We start from the raw sequence: 26469 nt of genomic DNA on the forward strand, positions 1-26469 counted from the left end.
TTTTTCTTCTATGGAAATCTTCTTTATCAGTTTATTCGTCTGACTGGAAAACCAATGGTTTTTTGAGGTTTAGCAAAATCTCTTATGTTACCTCCTTTTTGGTAGCTCTCCTTGACACCACCTTTGTCAGGATTAGATAATCCCCTTTCTGAATTCCTGTAACATTTGATATAACTCATAACTCTTTTTTAAAAATGTTTATTTTTGAGACAGAGAGAGTGCAAGCAGGGGAGGGGCAGAGAGAGGGAGGCAGACTCTGAAGCAGGCTTCAGACTCTGAGCTGTCAGCACAAAGCCCGTAGCAGGGCTCCAACCCACAAATTGTGAGATCATGACCTGAGCCGAAGTTGGACGATTAATCAACTGAACTACCCAGGTGCCCCATGATAATGACTACTCTTTTTTTTTTTTTTTCCAAAAAATGTTTATTTATTTCTGAGAGAGAGAGAGAAAGAGCGAGCAGGGGAGTGGCAGAGAGAGAGGGAGACTCAGAATCTGAAGCAGGCTCCAGGCTGTCAGCACAAAGCCTGACATGGGGCTCAAACCCACAAACTGTGAGATCATGACCTGAGCCGAAGTCGGACGCTTAACCGACAGAGCCACCCAGGCGCCCCAATATGACTACTCTTAACACAGTGTGCTGTAGTTATTTTAATTTCTATGTCTTAGGCATCTCCTTGCTCCCCCTAAAATGACTGTAAACAGCAGGTTATTCCTAGCAGCCAGCACAGTACCTGACGTGTCATAAGAATTCAAACACAGTTCATTGATTTAATCAAATTGTTTTTATCATGAACATTTAAAATGTGATTGGGATGCTATGTCATATTCTTACCAATTATATATAATAATAATAGACTTTGAAACAAAAGTATAATGGGACCTATTTAACATAATTATTATACAATTTTTATGTTCTTTTACCCAGTAAAGGCCATTTGGAAAGCGTAGCCATGCATCAGATGTAGAATTCTTAGCTAGGAGATCTGTTATTTTACAGTCCAATTTAAACAAAAAGATTAGGGAACAAGAGGATTGGTAGGTAGCTCAGATGAAGTGTGAAAACCATGGCAAACAATGAGTGAAAAGATATTTTAGCATATTGGCCTCAAAAGGAATGTTGCTGAGTTGAGAAGAGTTCTGGGAGTAAATTATTTTCCAGTGAATTTAACAGTTCAATAGAGAGACTCTCCTTTAAGGGAACACACCTGTGGTAAACACAACAGTTCTTTAGTCTAATTTTTTAATGAAATGTTATATTGTAGTGTGTTGTTTTTGCTACGTAGCTTACGAAGAGTATTTTCTGTTCCCTTTTTTATATGAACTCTGTTGCAGTTTTTCCTAAGACCACTAGAATGCACTGTAGTGCAGTATTTTATGTTTGAAATGTTTTTCTATGTATGTATATAAATGAACTCCATAATATTTTGTTGCTACTTTTATTCTGCCTCCAGGCAAGTTACTTTCAATTGCTATTTGACTTCTAGGAGGTATTGTTATTTTGTTTCATGGTACCTGAAAAATCTGAAGATTGACAATTTCATTAAGAACCTTGTTTACTTTCTGGTAACTATAAGTAAAGTTAAGTGGCTATAAATATCACTCTCTAATATCAACATTATTACAAATACATTGAAATAGAGCAGGAAATGTTTAATCTGGTGATGAAATCTTTGTGACTCACAGAAGCATTAGGAATAGAGAAAAAAGATGTTCTAGTTAATTTGGAACAAGAATATTTACTAAAGTAAAAAAAAAAAAAAGAAATGTATGCATATTGTTAATTAACCAAATAATACAGTTTGGTTTCCCTTATGCATAAGTTCATTGATTTCCTTTCCTGAAGGAAATCTTAGTAGTTAATGTCTTATGTATCATGTATCCTTCCAGAAATCTTCTATGCTTGTTAAATATAAATATAACATACATATGTAAAGTAAGTATACTTTTAAAATTTTTAATGGGTATATATTATCACAAAACATTTTGCACATATGTAAAACATATAAAGACTAATATAAAATCTACTCATATACCCACTACCTACCTTAAATAGAACATCAGCTGTCTGTAATTTTCATGTTTTCTTTAAAAAAAATTTTTTTTTAATGTTTTTTATTTCTGAGAGAGAGACCGCATGAACAGGGGAGGGTCAGAGAGAGAGGGAGATACAGAATCTGAAGCAGGCTCTAGGCTCTGAGCTAGCTGTCACCACAGAGCCCAACGTGGGGCTCGAATCCACGAACTGTGAGATCATGACCTGAGCCAAAGTCTGACGCTTAACTGACTGAGCCACCTAGGCGCCGCAGTAATTTTCATGTTTTCTTAAGATTCCCCTCTATATAAACCTTGAATTTTCTTTTGTAACTGCAGACTAATATGAATCCAGTACTTTGTACATTTTAGCAAATAATTTTCATTTCCTTTATATCATTTTTCAAATATATAAACTTTTATATTAAGTACTCAGTTTTATAAAAAAATTAACTTTCAAATTTGGCTATATTATCCTTTTATTCCTTCTTTATTACTTTAGTTTTTCAAATTATTATTACTTTGTTTTTTCAAATTATTGCGTAACCTTATTACATTGAATATTTATTATAAATGGCCTCAATATTTTGGGGCAGCAAACCTATCAGAATATGCAAGTATGTGAAATAAGTATGGCCGTTTTTTGTTGAACTTTAAAATTTTTACCTTATCAGTATTATTTTTCTGATTTCAGATGATTAAATCCGAGATAGTGAAATCAGGTTAGCCAGAAATAATTTAATTCAACTAGCTTTTAAAGGGAACTGGTTAAGAATTTCTGTCTACAGTTCTGAGTTTTTCCTGAAAATGCAAAGGATATCTTGACTATTAAAAAAAAATTTATTCATCCTACCGAAATATCTTATTCAACATGAGTGATTTGGGCTGGTTCCCCACCTCTCCTTTGGATTGTTTACTATAGTGCATCCTTGGCAAATCATAATTGCCTGACAAGGCAAAGAGTATTAAAGATGACTTAAAACACTTTTTGACTATAGCCGACACACACTGTTACATTAGTTTCAGGTTACACTGTAGTAATTCACCATCTCTATATGTTATGCTGTGTTTAACCACAGTTGTAGCTACCGTGTGTCACCATACAATGCCATTTCAGTATCATTGACTCTCTTCCCTCTGGTGTGCCTTTTATTCCTGTGACTTATTCCTTCCATAACTGGAAGCCTGTTATCTCCTTCCCACTCACCTTCACCCATTTTGCCCATCCCTCCAGCCACCTTCCCTCTGATAATCCTCAATTTGTTTCCTATATTTATAGGTTTGAGTCTGCTTTTTGGTTGTTTATTCATTTGTTTTGTTTTTTTAAATTTCACATACGAGTGAAACCATATTTGTCTTTCTCAGTCTGATTTATTTCACTTAACATAAGACCCTCTAGGTCCATCCGTGTTGGTGTAAATGGCAATATCCTGTCCTTTTTATGGCTGCATAATATTCCATTTTATATACATACCACTAGATGACTTTTCTTTTTAAATACATGATTTTGAGAAAGGTTAGTCTTCTAACTAATTTATTTCACAATCCAAGCTTATCTACTGCTTTTTGTAGTAGAATTGTACTTTGGCAATCATCAAGAAAATTTGAATACTGCAGAGACTAGAATGTTATATGGTTCATTTGTAATTATACAAAGATTTATGGTTCTCAGTGTTATTCTTCTATTTGTTATGATGGCATTTGGTGGTATAATAACAACAAACTAATAATGAAAGCACTTTTTATTACTACTTTGACATCATAGAAGGCTATGATGACTATTCCTATTACATATCCTAAAGTTAATCTCAATATGTTTTAAGATGGTTTGTATTTTCTTATTTCTTTGTTAGAGCCAAATACCACAAGTTGAAATATGGGACAGAATTGAATCAGGGAGATATGAAGCCTCCATGCTATGATTCTGGTAAGCTAATTTTAAAGGAAGTTTAAGTGATTAAAAAGAAGTTGATATCTAGTTTTTTGTAGCAATAATATTTATGATGGCAAGTTAATTTCTAATTATTTGCATATTAGTTATTTTTTCTGACCTCCTTATCTTTGGCACCAAACCTTTAGTGTCATTTAGATTATTTTCCATCACCTTCCTTTTCCCTCTTTTGTTTTCTTCCCCTTCTTCCCTTGTTTTCTCTTTTGTTCTCCACTTACTGGAAGGATCAGAATTCTTGGAGTAATGCACTGACATAACTGTGTCTTGCTGGGTTTTCCCAGTATTAATGGGAACTTTGAGATGTGCTTTTCTTTTAAAAACTTTTTTTTTAATGTTTGTTTATTTTTGAGAGAGATAGAGACAGAGTGTGAGTGGGTTAGGGGCAGAGAGAAAGAGGGAGACACAAGATCTGAAGCACGCCCCAGGCTTCTGAGCTATCAGCACAGAGCACGACATCGGGCTTGAACTCACGAACTACAAGATCATGACCTGAGCCAAAGTCAGACACTTAACCGACTGAGCCACCCAGGTGCCCTGAGATGTGCTTTTTAAAGTACATCATGCCCTTGAAATCCTGAGAGAAAGAGAAGGAACGATGGAGTTCAGAGAGTTGTTCTCAAATACAGGGAATTCCTAATCTCCTCAACCTCATCCCTCAAGTCACAGGTGCAAGATTGTTTTTGGACCCTTACCCACAGGAGATTTCTGTAGCCAGACCATCTTTTACGAGCTAAAACTTCTATTATCTTTTTGTGTTATTTCTTCTTTTTTTTTTTCTTTCTTCCCCTTCATCCCTACCAAAATAGCACTTTTTAAACAATCAGATATTAAGGAATATAGATATAATTGACTTATTAGTAGGAATAAGCGATAGTAGGAAAAGTTTTTCAAAAGTTACCATGTTTTAAATGAGAGTGTTTTGACATAATTTCAGATTAAATTTCTAGACCAAATACCTGAAGATCTCAATTATTGTTTATATCATTTGCTGAAATACATGCCTTGGACTAGGTGCTTTATATATATTAGCTTTAAATAGTTACTCATGAAGATGACATTGCTCTCATTTTACCTATATGAAATTTGAACTCCAAAAAGTCAGAAACTTCCAAAAGGTCACACAGCTATTAGGTAATGGGAATGTGGATCTGAGCCCTGGTCTTTTGACTTGAAAAAGCACGTATATTTCTTTAACATTTATTTATTTAATTTATGTAATCTCTACGCCCAACGTGAGGCTCAAAGTCACCATCCCAAGATCAAGAGTTGCATGCCCTTTTAGCTGAGCCACCCAGATGCCCCATACGCAGAGAGTCCAAAATTCATATTAGTTCATTTTACCACACTACTTTTTTAGAAGTTTATTTATTTATTTGGAGAGAGAGAGAGAGGATGTGTGTGAGCAGGGGAGGAGCAGAAAGCGAGAGTGAGAGAGAATTCCAAGCAAGCTCTGCACAGTCAGCACAGAAGGCGATGAGGCGCTTGAACTCACGAACCATTTGATCATGACCTGAGTCAAAATCAAGAGCCTGATGCTTAACCAACTGCGCCACCCAGACGCCCCAACCACACTGCTTCTATAGTTAACAATGTATGGGGAAAAAAAAGACAACTTTACAGAATAAGTTCTGAGTGTGCTGCTTTTATAGTTGAATTCAGTGTAGTAATGTTATTAATACATTTCCACAGCTGAATATTGAATCCTTGAGATTAAGAGCAGTACCAGTTGATCAGTGGCATATTTTTTTTGCTTTGTTTTTTTAAATTATTGTCTCTGTTGTCTCTTCTTTTGACTTGAGATGCACTTAAATTAAAATTTTTTTCTTTTTTTAAATCTAGGTTATTTGTTAATAAATGCTGTCCTGAAAGTATCTTGTTTAATTCACAGAAGTGAAATAATCAGTGCTTTTCTGTATAGTTTATTTCCTAAGTTTTCAGTATTAACTTAGGAGTATAAAGGTCTAGTTGCAGTATATACAAAATGTTTATAACAGGTGGCTCTAGACAAAGGTTGACTCTTATGCATATAAGTTCTTAACTCTGCCCTGACACTTTAAATACTTGTGATATCAGTCTTTCTGAGATTGTTCTCCTCCTTACCTGAAACTGGGAAAAATAGAAGGAATAATTCCTAACTTTCAGGTTTATTTTCTTAGTATACAACACATAGTACCTAGGGTGATTCCATCTATTGATCTTTCAGACTATTTATTTGCAAATATTAAATATGTAGTGATTGTCACACCCAGCACCAAATTCAGTGAATAAGATAACAGTGCCTTACTGGATTTTTACAGGGGAGATAAGAAAAAAGTGGTTACAGTAAACTGACGTGTGTAATGGGGAAGGTAATAGGTTTAATGGAGCACAATAGTAGGGAACCGAGTCGCAAGCAGTCAAGAAAGGCTTTTTCGCAGAAAATGAATAGTTAGCATCTGAAGGACAAGTAAGAATTGGCCAGGGAAGGTGAACTTCCTAAATTTTTGTTGAACGAGAGGTAGGAGAAAGAGGGAAGAATATGGCACATTTGAGAAGTAAAGTAACTGGCTATTAGAGGAAGACCGGGGAAGGAGTATTTCTAAATGCAGCTATAGAGTTAACCAGAGGGGCAGATGGTAAAGTGTGTTACATGGGGGTCTCGTAAAATATGTTGAGGAGTTCACCTTTTACCCTAAGAATTTTGAGAAGACATTTGAAGGACCTTAACTCTTGTGATCAGATTTGCTCTTAGATCCCACTGGCGGCAGGCGTAGCAGGCATATGAGAGAGGATCTGGGTGGGTGATGGGAGACTGCAGAGGACTCTGCCAGCCACCTGGCGGAGTGTGGAAAGCTGCCTTCGCAGAGCGCCCACAGCGGAGATGAAGAGAGTGGGTGTGTTCAGGAAGTACTTAGGAAGTAAAATCTGCAGGAATTTGTTCTTGTTTCCATGTAAGGTATGAAAAAAAGGGACACTCAAAACTCAAAGATGGCCCCCACATCCTTAGTTTTAAAAACTAGATCAGATATAGATTTAGAAAATGATAGGTTCACTTTTGGATTTATTTGTTAGGCAGTCAGAGGAAGCTGGCTAGTGGCCAGCTGGCTGTGTGGGTCTGGAGTTCCAACCAGAGGTCTGGGTTTGATACGTAGATTTGAGAGGCCTCAGCACATAGTTGTACCGTAGTACTGAGGGCACTCAGGTTGCTAGAGAGGAAGAACTTATCCAGGGACTTAATGCACAGTAAGAAGAGGAACTGAATGGGAGCCCTGTACTCTTCTACAAAACGGGCAGAAGGTAGAAAACTGAAAAGGAAACTGATAAGAATTATCTTAATGGTAGGAGGGAAACCGGGAGAAGGGAGGGATTCCACATGTAAGGACTCTACAGCGCTATGATTAATGGCCAGAGGTTTTGAAGAGTACCCTTAAGATTAAGATTAAGTACACGGGTCATTATTGCAGGCAGTTTTAGGAGAAAGGTGAGGACAGAAACAAAGATGTGAGTGTTAAATGAAGACTAAGTGTAGTCATCTTTCAGGAAATTTAGGTTGTAAAAGTGAAGGGGTAACCGAAAGGATCCTTGGGGTCAAGGAAAGTGTGTGTGTGTGTGTGTGTGTGTGTGTGTGTGTGTGTGTGTGTGTGTGTGTACGTGTGTACGTCTTTTATTGTCCCCAGGAAAGAGTGTAGAAGTTAGGTGTTGGGTTTGTGAGTTTGGGTTTCAGTTTGGTGGTGGGTATTTAATATGATAGCTTTATGCAGAAGACTGGCTTATCTGCTAAGAGTGTAACAGGATTAAGAAAAGTAGAGAAGGTTTAAAATAATAATGAGCAGGAGGACAAACTGAGAAAAGCTAAAAGGGTCCAGTCAAGGCGTGTGATCATGAGTTTATATAGAAGGATTGGTTTATACACTTGACAGCTTGGGTAGGAGTTAAGTAGAATGAAAGTGGTTAATAACTGAATTCATTGAATTTATGGAGAGACAAAAGGAAGGAGAAACTTGACATTGGCTAAAGAACAATTGAAGTGATAGTGAACTAAAACTAGAGAAGGAAGGAAGTGAAGACACAAAGGTGGCTAATGGGTAAAAGTAAGCGGATGGGCTGTGTGGTCTGGGACAGGCCAGCACACTGTGCCTGTAAAGGGCCAGATACTAATGTTTGGGCTTTTTAGGCCATATGTTACCCTGTTGCAGCTACTCAGCTCTGGCATCCTAACGTAAAAGTAGCCACAACACAGAAATGAATGAGTGCAGCAGGCCGTATTTGACCTGCAGGCTGTAATTTGCTGGCCCCTGATCTAAGGACCCAGCGAAATGAAAGAACTAGTGAGGTGGGAGTATGAGCCTGAAGGATATGCTCAGAGAGTGAGTTTGCGTCTGTGTCTGTTCTTCATAATGTCAAGATCTGAGGTATGACAGCTAGAGAGGCTGAAGTGGATCACCCACATGCATGGTAACTTTCCTCAAGATGATGTAAACGTTTGGTTGCAGAGGAAGCAGGTAAGCCTGGTTCTGAGCATTATCGAGGTTTTTGTAAGTGACAGTGACAAGGGCAGTGACCAGGAGAGGGTAGAAGGTGGTGTATCCACCACCCGGTAAACTTTAAAGAGGAATTTTTCTGTCCTTGTTCTTTTACCCGTTTAGTTTTGTTTTTTTTTTTAACTGATGATCCAGACATTTTCTGAAACATTTTTCACAGTAAAATTAGTTTCCCTTCTGACCTTTTTTTTTTCTATTTTGTTCTATTTCTAAAACTTTACATTTCTGTTTTAGGAGAATATTATCCCAGATTATATTAAAATCTTATTTATCTTTCCATATTTCAGTTTCTTTTATTTAATGTTAGAAGTCAGGTACTTATTAAGAGTAGAATATTTTTATCCAGAGTGACAGATTTTACCTTTTATTCAATATTCTAAGACCACTTAACATTTGATGTGACTATCAGTATGGTTAGATTTAAAGCTACCACCTTGGCTGTTGGTTCTGTTTATTCAGTCTGTTCTTTTCTGCCTTTTCCTTTCAGATTTCTTTTGGGTTAATCAGTTTTTTTATGGTTCTGTTTTATGTCTTGCTGACTTATTAGCTCTAACTCTTTGCTGTTTTGGTGGTTGCTGTAGTGTTAATAGTATACTTTTTTTTTTTTTTAAACTAACCGCTATCTATCTTTAAATGACAGTATACCACTTCTGTCGTAGCTTGAGAACCTTGTAACCTTGTAACCGTGTATTTACATTTCTTTCTTTGGTAGGTGTTCTCACACATTTTCCTTCTATTATGTTGTAAGTCACACCCTACATTATTTGTTGAACAGTCATTTCCCTTTTAAAGAGACTTAAATAATACAAAAAGTGTCTTTCCAGTGCTCCTCGTTCCTTTGTGTGGACCCATATTTTCTGGTGTCATATTCCGTCTGCCTCAAGGACTTTTATATAGGCTGCTGCCAATGACTTCTTTCAGCCTTTGTGCATCTGCAAACATCTTTATTTTGCTTGCTTGCATTGTTTCTGATGAGATATCGTCTATCAAATTTATCGTATGTAGAACATGACCTTTTTCTCTGGCTGCTTTGAAGATTTTTCATTTTATCATTGGTTTTAAGCAATTTCATTATAATGTGTTATGGTATAGTTCCCAGGTTCTCGCCCACCCCCACCATATTTCTTGTGCTTGGGATTCCTTGATTTTGGATCTCATAGTGGGTTCATAGTTTTCATGAAACTTGGAACTTTTCAGCCATTATTTCTTCAGACAGATAGTGGTTTTTGTTCTCCCTCTCTGTGCCTTGATCTAGAAACACTATCCAGGCAGTAAGCTGGAATAATCATAGGGCTCACCTCCGTGCTTCCCTTCTCTCAGGGATCGTCGTCCTTTGATGCCTGATGTCCATTGTCATGACCATGACTTCATCTCTCTTATTTTATAGTTGTTTCAAGGAGGAGGGTAAATCGGGTCCCTGTTCTCCAATGTGACTGGGAGTACCAGTCAAGTACTTTTAATATTACCAAGCAATTCAACTCTTACACTTTAAATAAAATCCTCACTTTTTTTATGTCATTTTTGTAAACTTGATAAGAGTGAATCTGATAGTTGATTGAGAAAACTGTAAGTTTTAACTTGGGTAAAGAAAGGTGGGAGAAATCAGGGTCACAGGTAGAAAAGTTTTTTTCTTTTAACTCAAGACTTAAAAAAAAAAAAAAAAAACCACAAGAAAAACAAAAACATGGTACCCAGGAAGTCAGATTTTATATCAGTGTACAAATACAGTTTTTTATAGAGGGTGAAGATGCGTTCTTATCTTATTTGGCTTAATTTATCTTTTGTTAAAGATATAATTTACATAAGCAAAATTTACCTTTTTACTGTTTTCACAAACATATATAGTCTTGTTACTACTACCCTTATTCCCCACTCTAATCCCCTAATGACCGCTGATCTGTTTTATGTTCCTGTAGTTTTGCCTTTTCCAGAAACTTATATGAATTCCAGTATCATACAGAATATAACCTTTTGATTCTAACTTTTCTCACGTAGCACAGTGCATCTGAGATTCCTTCATGTTGGTGTGTTCCTTCCTTGTTGAGTAGTATTCCACTGAGGGTATGTGTCACACTTTGGTAACATTGCTAGCTGCCAAAGTAGGCAAAGGCAGTTGAATATATCTGAGGATAGTGTAAAAAGGATTTAGGCCGGGCTCCTGGGTGGCTCAGTCGGTTAAGCATCTGACTTTGGCTCAGGTCATGATCTCACAGTTCGTGGGTTCGAGTCCCGCATTGGGCTCTGTGCTGACAGCTAGCTCAGAGCCTGGAGCCTGCTTCAGATTCTGTGTCTCCCTCTCTCTCTGCCCCTCCCCTGCTCACGCTGTCTCTCTCTCTTTCTCTCAGAAATAAATAAAACATTGAAAATTAAAAAAAAAGAGAAGGATTTAGGCCTATTCTGATGGGAAGTTAAGTGACCTCAAAAGTTCTTTCACAACTGAAATTTTTAGTCTTTTGAAATGCCAGTGCACATGTTCTTACTTGGCAAGTATAGGTTACTTCACTTAAAAAAGGGATATATTTAGAACATACCATAATGTATTCCTGAATTTGTGTAACCATTTGTGATCCATAGTTCCTGAATTTGTGGGTCAGTGGAAGCAGATATGTTGTTTTTCCTTAGTCTTAGGACATCATTTTGCTCTCTTTTAAATTTATTTATTTATTTATTCATTCATTCATTCATTCATTTTGAAGTATACTCTCTGAAGTCATCCTATCCCAAAGTACTCTATCTTTTTGAGTTATCTTAATCCCCACCCTGCTCCCTGCTCTACTGCTATTTCTTTGCTATATCACAGAGCTTGGCCTAATTATTTAAGGAGAAAAACAAAAATGGAAGACAGAATTCTCATTTATGTATTTTTCTAATTTCTTCTCATTGTAGTGAGAGCATGTAGGGGGGAACAGAACTCTGGAGTCACCTGTGATTTCAGCGCTTAGAACTGTGTTTCTGACTTGGGAATCTTACAGTTACCTTGTAAAACTCATCTTGCTCATCTTTAAAATGGGGATTTGAGGTTATAAAGACTAAAAAAGATAACGTGTTTTTAGCATAGCATCTGGAACATAGTAAATGCTTAACATCAAAATCATAAAACAGATTTTCCCAGTCTCTTTTATATCTTCACTTGAATAAAACTTTGTAAGAGATCACAGTTTCTTACAGTTTGATCAAGGGCTGATGGAAAGTGTGAACTTTTTTTGTATTTTTAAAGTTGAGTCAGAGTATAGTTTGGAAATTCTGTAGTCCAGATTTATCAGAGAGGGCTGTTTTTATTTTACTATCTTAAAAGAGTTCAGTGTCTACCAAATGATGAATTGAAGCTTTACAAGGCTTAGGTGGTTTTCATTCATAGAATGTCTTCAAGAGAATACTTGAGGTTTTCATTTAATAACTAGTAAAGGAAATAGATGTGGATTGAAATTATTTCTTACCTATCTACTCTTTACCAGACTGGCTTTTTTGTCACCATTCCTGAGTACCTTATTCTGGTTCTGATGTGCTGCTCCGTAATACTTTCATTTGACTTTTGTTCTGTGACTTGATTTGCGTAGGTCTTTGTCCTGGAGGAAAATTCTTAGGCTACTAGAGGTTGGGAAAGTGTTATTTTAGTTCTCCTACAATCAGGGGAATCTAGTAGCAGTAATGAATTTATATTTTGTTATGGAAATTAGATTTAAAAAACAGAATTTACATTGTCCTAAAACATCACTTACAGTGTAGTTTTGCATATTCTGATCTTATAAATTTTTATTGAGCATATTTTATGAATTGAGATGCCCTCTACTGTACAAAACAGGGTCCTTTTATTATGATTTAATGTTTTCCAGATGAAGGTAATGAAACAGAAGTCCAACCACAGCAAAACAGCCAGTTAATGTGGAAACAAGGTCGGCAACTACTCAGACAGTAAGTATCCTGTGGTTAAACAAAGAGAAGTATATTTCATCAGGATATATTTTATATATATGGTTTTTTTTTTGCATTTGCAATTCAGTAGAATAATTTTATCGCTTTTATTTTAGACTGCTGCTGTGAAAAAGCTTAATTGAATTACTGTTCCTTTTCGTGTTACACATTTCCCCCCCCCGTGGTAGAATTTATTTTTATTAAATATTAATAAGACTTACCAAGAATAAATTGTCTTTTATTCTCTTTTATAATTTTAGCTTTATCAAAGAGTATAATTTTTTAAATAAATGTTTATTTATTTATTTTGAGGGGGGTGGGGAGAGGCAGAGAGAGAGAGAGAGAGAGAGAGGAAGACTCTCAAACAGGTTCTACACTGTCAGTGCAGAGCCCGACATGGGGCTCCATCCCATGAACTGTGAGACCATGACCTGAGCCGAAATTGAGTTGGATGCTTAACCGAGTGAGCCACCCAGGCGTCCCTCAAAGAGTAATTTTAAGCTTCTAAGTTTTAATACACGCTTATGGCTACATTTTAAATAATTGTATGTGCTTAAAGTTATTCTTTGCATCTTTTGTACATAAATGAACATGTGCCTTAATAGAACTCTTATCAATATTTAGATGTAAAATTTGGGGTTATGTTTTTTAAACTTTCTATTTTAAATAGACTGAAGAACTTCTTTATATTCCCCAATTTGCAAATATTGCCCTAACATGTACTTTCTCCTATAAAATGTGTTATGAGCTGGAATGAGTTTCAGATATCAGATAGTAGTGCCTGACCCTTGCATATCACATTTGAAATTGGTATTCCAATTTGTGCTTCAGTAAAATGAAATTTCCTACCTATTTTGGATTTGGGGCTTGCTGTGAATAGTCTACATCTGTGGTTTCCAGAGTGGATTTGTGCCAGCCATTCCTTTTGACTAATGGGAGAGAGAATATGAAATTGTGTCCTTTTACGTATTTGTTACCTATTCAAAGTTAAAGAAAGTGAGAATTCACTAATATTTAATAAGTGATTTTCACTAGTGCCCTCACTTTGGTCTTAAATATGATTTTGCATTTTTCTTTTATAAATCAGTGTTCTTAAAGTGCTGACTTTTTATTTTTTTTATTATTTTTTTACAAATAGTTTATTGTCAAGTTGGTTTCCATATAACACCCTGTGCTCATCCCCACAAGTGCCCTCCTCCATGCTCATCACTTCCCCCTCGCCCCCACACTCATCAGTCCTCAGTTTGTTCTCAGCATTTAAGAGTCTCTCATGGTTTGCCTCTTTCCCTCTCCCCTACTATTTCCCCCCTTCTTCTCCCCCATGGTCCTCCGTTAAGTTCCTCCTAATCCTCCTATACGTGCAAACATATGGTATTTGTCCTTCTCTGCCTGACTTATTTCACTCAAAGTGCTGACTTTTTAAATGAGAAGTGGTTATCGTCGTGAGCAATCTGAGAGATAATTTTCAAAAACTTTAAGAGATTCATAATCTGTCCCTCAAAGAAAAGGTGATATTCCATCAGTGAATAAGGAGGTAGTTCTTTAGTGAGGCAAACGTGATAACCACTACACTATGGAAACCAGGGGGTAGCTCTTTAGTAATGCCAGCTTACCTATGGGAAGAGCAGTTTCTGAAACAGTTATTTGTAATGTGATTTTGACAAAGATAGGTATGTATCAACTGTTAAAAACAGAAAAACATAACACCTTTGGTTTGTAAGAACACCTGATTAAATTCAGGAAAGTTAAACATTTATTCAGATTTTAATCAGAACCTCTTTTCTAAAGTTTATTTTAAGAAGAGAGAGCAAGAATGTGCACATGTACACACAGGAAAAGAGTAGAAAGGGAGGGAGAGAGTCCCAAGCAGGCTCTGTGCTGCTAGACTCCTTAGAGTCAGATGCTTAATCTACTGAGCCACCTGGGTGTCCTTAATTAAAACCTTTCTATAAGTATTGGATAGTATTGAAAAATGAGTGTCTTGATTCGGTAAGATACACTTATTCCATTTTGGTTATACCTCTTTGTGAAATACCTCTTTGAGCTGTAATCCTTTAATACCAGATCTTAAAATAAACTGACCTGAAACTAATTATCTTGTCCACCTTTGTTTTCTCTTTCATTTCATAGACTTGATGCTTACTTACAGGTTCATGGCTAATATTTGTCTGTCACATTTGTTAATGACAGTTTGCCTTTTTCATGTTTTTGCCACTACCATTTTTGGTCTGTTTTGGTCAATCTTTGCTGTTCGTGGATATCAAGTGCCTTCTGTATGCCACCCAATATACTAGGGTGTGTTGCTTTTAGGAGGAAGAAAACTGAGGTTCAGGAGAATTAAAGTCACACAGGAAGAAAGTGGCAGAAATAGGCGTTAGAACCAGGTCTAGCTCTCAGTACAAACCTAATTTTTCTGTGCCACTGGCTCTCTGTAACATATACATCCATGTGCACACACACATCCCACATCCACAATTGAATTGTGGGCTATTTTTACTTTAGAGTTGGCTTAGGATAAAAGCTCCCTTTCTGTAGAAATGACTCTTTGGAATGTGTTCTTGTTGTATGTCTTGGAGGAAACCAAATATGCTAGAAATATTCTCTCTAGATCTCAAACAGTTGAACCAAAAACACTTTATATCAGAAATGTAAAAAGAGTACTGGTTAAGATCATTGCTGTTATAAAATAACATTTCATTAAGAATCTGAGAGTGAGTTTGCTCCAGTCCTGCCTGGAAGAAAGAATGTGCTATTAGGTATATTAAGGAACAGCTTCTTCTTATGATAAATGTAATGAATGGTGTATTGTATAGTTCTTTGATTTTTTTTCAGTGACCATAGAGGCTGGTACTGCAAGAGACATCTCCATCTGCAGCTGGAAGATTATTTATTAGCCAGTCTTACCAGCATAGTACTGTACTGTTAAGTCTTATGCAGGCAGTGGATTTAAAGAAATACTTTTATTTACATGTTAAGTTATAGAATACTGATTCCAGAATGACTGGATTGTAAGGATCCTCTTCACACACAGGTATCTACAGGAGGTGGGTTACACGGATACTATTCTAGATGTGAAATCTAAACGAGTACGAGCTCTCTTGGGCTTTTCAAGTGACGTCACTGACCGGGAAGATGACAAAAATCAGGACTCAGTTATAAATGGCACAGAGGGTGAAGTTAAAGAGACAGCAATGATTGGGTAAGTATTTTGTCTCGAAAGTGTTTTAGCTAAAATTTTAGTTCTTACTAAATGGTGTTTTTTTGGTTTATGGGTGAAGCTTGTGATACTTGCAATTTTGGATACTGTTATAGGAATAATTTTTTATAAAGTTTAATAAAAAAATGGAAATTTCATTTGGTAGAAGATAACCTATAGTGATTAGAGTTATTTGTGATTATTTTAAGAATATTTTTATTTAAAATATTTTTATTTGCTTGAAATTTATAGATTTAATACAGATTTTAACATCTTGAAGCTTAGTCACTTACCGTTAGAACTTCACAAAAGATCATCTTTGGAGAATCAGTTCAAATCTGTAAAAATGAAATTTCATTCCTGGTGACCTAGAAACATAAATTCCTCACATTTTTTAGAAGTAAAACTTTTCTTAACCACATTTGTGTATTTAATAATACTGTATCTCATCTTTCTTTTGAAAAATATCTGTTTTAAGTGTATGTTTTTAATTGCTAGAATCAGTGTGAAAAATTCAGTAGCTGTTTGAAATACTTTGTTTTGCATTTTGGATCATATAGCATACAATTATATGTAATTCTGTTTCAAATGAACATGAACAGTTAAATAAGGAGATGCTTTATTGAAAAAGATGTTGGCATGATTCTTAAATAACAAGTCAAAGATTCTATGAAAGTCTAAATATTATGTTACCTCATTTTAATGCATGTTAAGGCTATAAGAATGCTTTAATTGAACTCTATACACTTTCTAGTAAGAACATAGTTTCTGTTAGTTGGAACATTAAAATTACGGGATTTAGGTAAAGGCTCAAAAATAGGACTTCTAAGTTCTCTAAACAAATGTCATTGGAGGCTTAAATGTATTCAGTAATAACTTAGACTACACTAACTTGTTTTTATAAATGTAACATTAGATTGTTTCTTTGTGTAGATGTAGACAATGCAGGCCTTATTCCTGATTATACTTTTACCTAAAGGGTTATTGTAAGTCATTATAAAGATGTTCAGAAAAGACCACTCTAGTTGTCTTGTGTTTTGTCCTTGACCTGTCTTTTGAAACTGAAAAGGGTATTCTTCTGAATCTGTCTGATTTATGTACGGATAGAGAATAGGGTAGAAAAAAACAATAACAAAGCTGTCAACAGATTTGAAATGTAAGATTTATCTGTTTTGAAAATTTTGTCCATAGTTGTGGTCAAATTTTTTTTGTTTGTTTAAAAAAATGCCTTCTTACCTAAAACATTTCCTAATGCACTGGAGAGAAATCCTCCTATTCTGGCCATTAGGAAATTGTTTACTAGATTTATTTTGAGGGACTAAATTAAAATTGCATATATTTGAAAAGTCAGTCATTTCAAAAAGATTAATAGTTTATTCATTAACAGGATCAAGTTTTGTAGTAGTATTAGTTTGGTAAGTTATTTTTAGTTACTTCATATGCACATTTACTTTTTACAACTCCTTAGCTGTTCAGCAGAAATGTAAGAATGCATCAGAGAAAATTGACCTATCTGCTAGTTACTTTCTTAGTTATAGAAATTTATATTGTCAGGAGAAGAGTTGCAGAGAGGAAAAGAATAGAGAAAATAGAAGTAGAGGTAATAAGAAAAATATTTTTAAAAAGAAACACATTAAGTTTGACTTGGGATCAAAAGAATACTGAGTCAGGAGGGGCCATTAGTCTGAATAGTTAGGATTATAAAGTACTTTTAAAAGACTAACCACTTCTTACAGTGCTTTTCCAATTAAAATCCATGGAAATGGAATGGATAAGAATCAGTGTAGTTCATAACATGATTTGAGGGATCATAGTTTCACTGTAAACAGAAGTTAGTGCAGCATATCATGGATTAATGCTTATCTTGAGTTTAAAAAATTAACTGAACAAGATTTACATGTTTTAAACCAGAAAATCCGAGTTAACGGATTCTGCCTCTGTGCTGGATAATTTCAAATTCCTTGAAAGTGCAGCTGCAGATTTCAGTGATGAAGATGAAGATGATGACATTGATGGAAGAGAAAAAAGCATCATTGATACTTCAACGGTGAGTTGGAGACTCAGATATTAATATTTTTACGTATTGTTACATGTACTTTAAAAATAATGTGTGTGAAAAAAATGAAAAATAATTTGTGTGCTTCAACCTCAACCCTTAATTATTTGTGTGTGAATTTGGGGACATTTAACCAAAGAGGTTTTAGTATTGAGTTAAAATTCAAGAATATTTTTAGGATGGCACCTTTCTCTTAAAGGTCCTTACTCCTTGGGGCTCCTGGCTGCCTCAGTCAGTAGCGCATGTGACTCTTGATCTCGGGGTTGTAAATTTGAGCCCCATGTTGGTTGAAGGATTACTTAAAATATAAAAAAATCTTTAGAGGTTTTTACTTTTTGACTTGTTAATTCATTAAACACTTGAGTATTTCGATTGAGCTGGTGAATGTGGTAAAAAATGTGTGTGTTATAACAATGCAGTGTCATTGGTAGTATAAGACAGTAGAGCTGATAGACCCATTATGGTGTCTGATGGCGACTGGCATCACCTCTAATCATGCGGGTTTTGTGTCTTTTGCCTGGGTTGCTTTGGTAGACAAATGTTGTAGACTGTCAGAATTCTGCCATTAGATTTCCTCAAACATATTTAAAGTTGGTCTGCAGTTTTGTTTAGGTCTTTATAAATTTATTGACTTTCCCATGATGGTTTCCTGGCATAAAAAGTATCTCTTGCTTCTCCCTTCTCTTCCCTTCTCCATTCTGTCACCTTCAGCCCCTCTTGTTTTTTTCCTCTTTTCCTTGTTTTTCCTCCCTCCTCTTCCCTCCTCTTCCTCTTCTCTGTCCTCTTCCTTCCAGCCTCCTCCTCTCTTCAAAGTAATAGATGAAGTCATGCTTTGCTTTGTCTAGGAAAATGTTTACATTTCCTCTTATATGTGTATTTAAGGAGAGTGAGGTAGAAAGCAATGTAGTGAAGCTAACTGGACCTAGAGTTGAAAGCCTTAAGTTTAAGTCCCATTTCTGTTACACTAATTACCTGTGCTGCTTATCCTTTAGGCATAGTTTTTTAGATTGTAAAATGGAGATTATAAATACCCATCTTATCCTTAGAGGAGTTTGTGAGGAATAAATGAGGTGTTGTATATGAAAATGGCATATATGCGTTCTGCGTGTAACTCCTCTGTTCTTGATGCTGTTTGCTTCCATCAGAGACTCTCAAATTATTACTTCCAGATTCTTGTTTCCCTGAGCCACTGTTCAGTAGCATTCTGCTGATGCAGTCTTGTCATGGATATTATTTGAACTTCAAGTAGTCACCCCTAATTTTTCTTTTTTTTTCTTGTGAGAAGACATTTTATATATTTTTTCTTAGTTTATTGTCAATTTGGTTTACATATAACACCCAGTGCTCATCCCAACAAGTGCCCTCCTCCATGCCCATCCCCCCCCTCCCCCTCTCCCCCACTTCCACCAGTCCTCAGTTTGTTCTCAGCATTCAAGAGTCTCTCATGGTTTGCCTCCCTCCCTCTCCCTAACTACTTTTCCCCTTCTTCTCCCTCACGGTCCTCTGTAAGCTTCCTCCTAATCCACCTATATGTGCAAACATATGGTATCCGTCCTTCTCTGCCTGACTTATTTTGCTCAGCATAACACCCTCAAGTTCCATCCATGTTGCTACACATGGCCAGATTTCATTGTTTCTCATTGCCATGTAGTATTCCATTGTATAGATATACCACATCTTCTTGATCCATTCATCAGTTGATGGGCACTTAGGCTCTTTCCATGTTTTAGCTATTGTGGAGAGTGCTGCTATGAACATTGGGGTCCATGTGCTCCTATGCATCAGCACTCCTGTGTCCCTTGGGTAAATTCCTAGCAGTGCTACTACTGGGTCATAGGGGAGTTCTATTGTTAATTTTTTGAGGAACCTCCATACTGTTTTCCAGAGGGGTTGCACCAGTTTACTGTCACCCCCAATTTTTCTTATTCAAAAGGTAGTAATAGCATGTGTTTTAATTTCCTCCACTAAAAGAAAATGTCTAAAATTGTATGATCCCTTTTCTTTGTCCTAATCATTTGGAAATTTTCTACTGCCTTGTGATTTCTATGGGCTGATTGCATTGAGATATTATTTTCCCATCAAGATACTTTATTCATAACTCAGGGGTAAATGATAACTGATTGTGATGCTTTACATTTGGTTGTCATCATATTAATTTAAATAAGAAAATCTATAAGTTGATTATTGTAAGTATGGTCTTAATAGAAATTCCTGACCATAAACTGGTTTCAAAAATTGTTAAGTAATCAATTTTATAAGGATTCTGTCTTCCAGTTAGTGCAGATTGTAGCAAATCTGTGACCAAACAATGAAGGCACAGCTAATATAAACATACATAAACCCATTTAAGCACTGGATTCAAAAATCCTTTTAGTTTTTCAGGAAAAATATCTCTTAACAAATTATTTCTTTGTAAAGCTTTGCTAATTTTTCGTATATAGTACATTAATTTTCATGGCTGTAGGTTAATAGTCCCATACCAAGTGGACTTTCAAAGTCTGACTCTACAGAGCAGTGAATAAGCATGACTTAGAAAACATTGCAAAGCTATCTATATAGACAGTGGCTGAAAATCATCCTATTAAAATGTTTCATGAACAAACAGGTTTTTAAACTGTTATTTATTTCTTTAATCAAAATAGTTTAATAGATTCAACTATGAAAATACAGAGACAAAGCCATTAGTAACTTGTTTGTGGGTAGGCTATAATATAGTGTTGTGGTGTCTTCAAAAAGCCACATATGTTCTCTTATCTTGCTCTTTACTCTCTATTACAGTTTGATCTTTGAATTACATTCTGGATCATTTCCTCTTCTTTCTTTCTTCTTCCTCATGATCAACTTCTTCACCTAATTTTTCTTTACCATCATGGTCTGCATTCTTATCATAGTATCATTAGTTATGTGTAGTAAAGATCTTGAAATTATACATGTATATATAAAGTGATCATCTTTAAAATTTTGAAGGGTAACTTCACCAGCAAGATTTAGTCTCCACATTCAGATACTTAGGAGGAAAAGTAATGGGATTTAAGAGTCATTAACTGTTGTGTTTGTTACATGGTTTCATAGTTAGAAACCATGTTTCTTCTTAATGGTTTGAAAAGTGACCATCTCTCCTTTTTTCTAATCTTTGTGGCACCTTGTGTACCTCATAACTTTTTAGAGTTTGCCTTAATTTCTTAAGTTGATTTGTAAACTCACTGAAGGCAAGAGTGGGGTGGAACCTTAGATGTAAGGAAAAGTAATACGTGCTTACTACAACAAACACCACCCCTTCTCATTACTAATCCTACTCTTTGTTGGTAACCATACTTTTCGCCTATGCCTAACCATTAAAAACACAGGAGTTTTGGGGCACCTGGGTGGCTCACGTTTTTGAGCATCCAGTTTTGGCTTAGGTCATGACCTCATAGTTCGTGAGTTCGAACCTTGCATTGGTCTCTGTGCTGATAGCTCAGAGCCTGGAGCCTGCTTCAGATTTTGTGTCTGCCCCTCCCCTACACATACTCTGTCTCTCTCCTTCTCAAAAATAAATACATGTTAAAAAGAAAAAACTTTAAAACAAACAAAAAAACCCCATAGGAGTTTTAATTTAAGTGGGAGCCTTGATAGACAGTGATCTGCACCTTTCCCTATCTTCATTCATAGGGTTATATGGAGGAAATAAGTAGTTTTGTGACTTACTACCATACTTAGTAATAAGAATGTTGAAAATGCATTCAAACTTTCAATGTAAGGGTCCAGATACTTCTGTGTTTTCTCTGCCCTTTCTGTCAGGCATCAAGAACAAGAATTCTTTCTCTATAAGATGTTGGTGATGGTCCATCAAATTTATATCTGGTGTCCCATCAGGGTCAGGAAAAGAGAGGGATCAAGTCTCTAGGGTAAAAGAAAATGGATTAGGTAGTGTGTCTGTGGAACAATGAAGGTCAGCGTCTTTGTTGGTATAACTCTCGAGAGATACTTTTCGACCTTGGTCTAGCTGCCCAGGGAAAATTAGAACAAATTATTAGCATATAGTTACAAAAGAATTCACCTTCAACATGGATTTTCTGTACACAGTATGTCAAATTGGTCTTGTTTGTTTTTTTGTTTAATAGATTTGTAGATGGGAGATTGGAATATACTGTAAATATAAAAGTATGTCTTGATTTTAGGGAAATATTCTAAATAGTGAAACCAATTATTCTAGCAGCATTAAAGAATCCTTGATTTCCCCTATTGAGTGTGTGTGTGTGTGTGTGTGTGTGTGTGTGTGTGTGTGTATACACACGTATATATAGCAGGACAGTTAAGGCAGATAGGGTTTCATTTATGACACCAGCTTTCTTCTCCTGAGAGCACCTTCCTGGAGTGCTGCACTGAGAAGGGTTTTTGAGGCTGTATCTGATCTTAGATGAAAAGCACTGTAATTGATGCATGATACCAGGAATGAGCAGGAGAACAGGGTCATACAAATCAGCTATTTGTTATCTCTTAGAGTCTGTTTCTAGACTCTAGTCTGTCCTATTGATCAGTCTGTTGAACCCTTAAAAATTTTAAACCACTCACAGTAACCCAGTGATACAGTTTGATCAGCTCATGCTCTTTCCATTTTGCGTGAAATGAAGAAGCCGAGGTCTGGAGATGTTGAGATATTGAGTCCATTATATGAAAAGCTGCAAACCAGTCATCCTAATTTCTTTGGGCTCTTAGTGGTACAGTTGACTAAAAAGAAAATAATTCATAACAAGTATTGGCATATAGGTAGGTCTCAGAAATTACCTCTGCATGCATTAAGCCTAAATTTTAATCCTTCAACTGGATTTGTGATTCTAGAGATATTCCTAAATACATAGAATGAAACATAAGAGCCCTTATTGGATTTGCTTTTAAAACTAAGTTAAGTCCCACTCTGAAAGTCAAGGTTTTAGAAAAAATTTGAAGATGTAGAGAGTTATTGGAGAAAACTGATGCAAAATTGGAACAGTAGAAATAATGGAACCTTTTTTCCCCTCCAACAGTATACTGAATAAGTCTTTTTTTGTTTTTTGTTTTTTTTTTTTAATGTTTTATTTATTTCTGAGAGAGAGAGACAGCGTGAGCAGGGGAGGGTCAGAGAGAGAGAGGGAGACACAGGATCTGAAACAGGCTCCAGGCTCTGAGCCAGCTGTCAGCACAGAGCCCGACTCGGGGCTCGAACCCACGAACCGTGAGATCATGACCTGAGCCAAAGTCAGACGCTTAACCGACTGAGCCACCCAGGCACCCCATTTTCTAAGTCTTAAGGCATGCATTGTGTGATTTTAGGTTTTGTAAGGGGATGATGTAGTAGAGTTAACATTTATCATGGTTCTATTCTGTAAAACTCTTGCATTGCTGTATGAAATGTTTCTGGTTTTGGTTAGATTAGAGTGTCTACACGTTGCACAGGCTGCATCCAAGAAATGTACGAGACGGTTGTGTTTCTCCTAGTCCAGTAGTAGGTCAGGGACACTTCTCATCTACTATAACAATGTTTTCAATATCTGATTTCAATAGTTTATTTAAAACAAACAAGCCATCTTTGAACAAAGTTTAAATTACTACTTTAAAATGTGTAATGTATATCTCTTCAAAATGATCCCTGTTTTTCATTGATTTGGTTAAGTATTACAGCTATTTAACATAACAAAGATATACTTTCTAAAGAAACCAACAGTTGGGTTTTCTTATTCAATGATAAAGAGATACTGTTTTTCTTTATTTAAATTATTTCCATAAAATATCCTAAAATTTTAATTTAGCATGTTTTCTCACTAGATTGTTAGGAAAAAAGCATTGCCTGATAGCAGTGAAGATCGAGATACAAAAGAAGCCCTAAAGGAGTTTGACTTCTTGGTTACGTCAGAGGAAGGAGACAGTGAGTCTAGAAGTGCAGGCGATGGAACAGAATGGGGTAAGGAAGCAGACTGGATTCAACCAGAGACATTAAGTAAATAAAAGAAACCAGTATTTTACCAGCAGGACAACATCTTGAAGAGTGCTGTGAATTTCTTATAATGTTGAAATGTTAAACATCGTACTTTTACTATTGTCACCTTTTATCCAGAGCGTATGTCTGTGTGTGTGTGTGTGTGTGTGTGTGTGTGTGTGTGTGTGTGTGTGTGTGTACCAGTTGTACTNTTTTAATATAAGCAATATACCATGAAAATAATTTGAATCCATATAAGGAATGTTCTCTGTTTTCTGCCTAAGTAGTAGAACTTGCAAATCTAGACTTTGTGGAAATTCAGTATGAAAATGTAATAGAGGGTTTTAGAGACTCATCTCTGGCATCTTCTGTGCAAAAAGAAGTACAAATTTTAAAAAATGTAATTACTCATTCTAGGTAGATTTTATCAGTTTGTACAAGGCATAGAATTTTTTTGTGTGTGCAAATTGTTCTAAACAAATTTAGTATTTTAAACATGTAATCAAGAGGTAAAACCAAGTGTATTCTATAGTATAGATCATTCTGGGAGTTTGGAAATGAATTGTTGCTACCAAGTAGGTAGAATTGTGATGAATTCTTCAAAAGTGATCAGGTCTATCAGATGTATGTACGTGTGTTTGAGGGAGGGAGAAAGAGAGAGAGATAGACAGATACTGAGAATGAGAGAAACATTTCTGTTGAGGTTGAAGAATTCCAGGACTCCCTTAGTTGGAGTTTTATGTACTTGGAAGATGATGTTAGAGGACAGATGGATAGATAATAATAGATAACTATCTTAGTTTTCAATTGGGGGCTTTCCTTAGGGCTTTCCCTTCAGGAACTCTTAAGATGCCACTTCTTTTCCTTTTTTGTGGCAAATGTTTGAAGGTAATTATTATTTGGGATAATTAGTCATTGCAATATTTAATGGCTATATAGTGACCTTTTTTTTCTTCTGCAACAGAACAAAGTTTGGAAACCAAGGGGAAATTGAAGTAAAACAAATCTCTCTTCTGTCTTGTTCCTACTGAGCTCATATATCAAGTTATTCAGATATTTTAGGCAACTGTTCTTCCAGTGTAGCTAGATCCACTGGGCTACAAAGAGAGAGGTCTTTCTCTGAGGAATCCTACATCTGCATAAATAGTAGTTGGCTTTCTTCATCGCCAGTCTTATTGCAATGGTCTTTGGCTTTCTCCGGAGCCAGCTGCATTGTTTCTTGTGTCACTTCCTTTACTTTATCATGTGAGTCATGGCCCAGAGAATTATGTGTTACATGTGTATTCATTTCAAGCTAACCTCCTGTGAAGTTACTGGTTAAAACATGAGTGACTGGTCCCACCTTAGAGCTGTCTTACTCTTTAGTTGTACTTCTGAGTATGAGTAAATGGAGTCTTTCAGTTGACTAGAGGTTTTTTACCAAGGGTTTAGTTTTTGGGGGTTTTAGGATTTTATTATTTATATTCAGAACATTTCACTTTTAACCAATTAATAGAACTAGATTGCAAATCCTGTTTAGTTGAATGGACATTTTAAACCATTTTCAGTGTTATTTGTTTCTCTCCCACCCTCTTAAAAAAAGGAATGAATATGCTTAGGTTAAGAATCTTGTTAGTTTCTGGCAAGTAATAGATTTTACCACACATCTTCCATGATCATTCATTACTATTGTTCTGAGTCTAGTGAAGATAACAATTAAGGCTTAACTTTTAATTTAAAAAATAAGTGAGTGCCTAGGTGGCTCAGTTGGTTAAGTGTCCAACTTCGGCTCACATCATGATCTCACAGTTTATGATTTCAAGCCCCGCCTTGGGCTCTGTGCAGACAGTTCAGAGCCTGGAGCCTGCTTCAAATTCTGTGTCTCCCTCTCTCTCTGCCCCTCCCCCACTCGCACTCTGTTTCTCTCTCTCAAAAATAAAAAAAAAATTTTCTTAAAGAAAAAACAACGGAAGACACTCTAGGATCCAAAAGCTACCCAGTTTAATTTATTATTAAGTCTTGATTGATAAACTATTAACATTTTATATTGTTAGATCTTGCTGGAAAAATAAAGTATTTTTACTATTGATAGATTATAGTTAGAGCTATAAAAATGTTGAGAGTTTTAAAATTTATTGTGTTTAGTATATTCAGAGTCCCAATAAGGTTTTTAAAACTGTAGATTGAAATTTAAACTTGTTCAAGAGATTCCTGTTTGTTTGGGTTCATTTAGATTTATACTAGTCATCCAACAAATTTTGATCAAGTGCCTTCTATGTGCCAAGTCATTTGGTGAAGATCCTTACCCCTATAGTCTATATAATCTACTAAGAGAATATAGCTAGTAAGCAATAAACATAAATGATAGAGCATGTCAGAAGGTGATAAACGTTACGGAAAATAGAAAAAGTAGGACAGAGTAAGGGAGATAGAGAGTGCTGGACTCAGGATGGCCTGGAGGGGACAGATTACAATTTAAAATTGTAATGGGGTAGGCCCCATTGAGAGAGTAACATCTGGACAAAAGACTTGAAGTGGATTGGTGGATTGGCAGTAAGGTATCTAGGGAAGGAATATTCAGGAAAAAGAAAGCCACAGCAAATACCCCAGGATAGCAGCAGCCCTGATATACTTGAGGAATTCCAGAACACCAGAATGGCTGGAGCAGAGTGATTCTAAGGTCTAAGAAATGACCAAATCGTGTAGGCCCATAGACCACTGGTGAGATGGGGAACCGCGGGGGAATTTGAGCAGAAGGGAGACATGGTCTGACTTTTAAAGCATTATTCTGACTGCTGTATTGAGAACGACTACCTAGAGCAGCCATTGTTGGTAGTAATCTTGATGTTGGGGGAGAGGGGACAATTGTGTAGTAATTCTAGCAAGA

At 36.0% G+C, this 26469-nt stretch overlaps 1 protein-coding gene across 2 annotated transcripts in view; it reads left to right on the forward strand.

Moving 5' to 3' along the window:
- STRN (striatin) overlaps window positions 1–26469 on the forward strand; it is a 61014-nt gene that overhangs the window by 4799 nt on the left and 29746 nt on the right. For both annotated transcript variants that reach the window (XM_077764284.1, XM_077764285.1), the window contains exons 2-6: window positions 3887–3960; window positions 12338–12416; window positions 15448–15615; window positions 17524–17659; window positions 23453–23588. In XM_077764284.1, coding sequence (XP_077620410.1) covers window positions 3887–3960; window positions 12338–12416; window positions 15448–15615; window positions 17524–17659; window positions 23453–23588 — 593 coding nt within the window. The remainder of the gene's footprint in view (window positions 1–3886; window positions 3961–12337; window positions 12417–15447; window positions 15616–17523; window positions 17660–23452; window positions 23589–26469) is intronic.

Source organism: Crocuta crocuta, unplaced genomic scaffold, assembly GCF_008692635.1.
Source record: "Crocuta crocuta isolate KB4526 unplaced genomic scaffold, BGI_CrCroc_1.0 scaffold164, whole genome shotgun sequence".
NCBI classification, from domain to species: domain Eukaryota; kingdom Metazoa; phylum Chordata; class Mammalia; order Carnivora; family Hyaenidae; genus Crocuta; species Crocuta crocuta.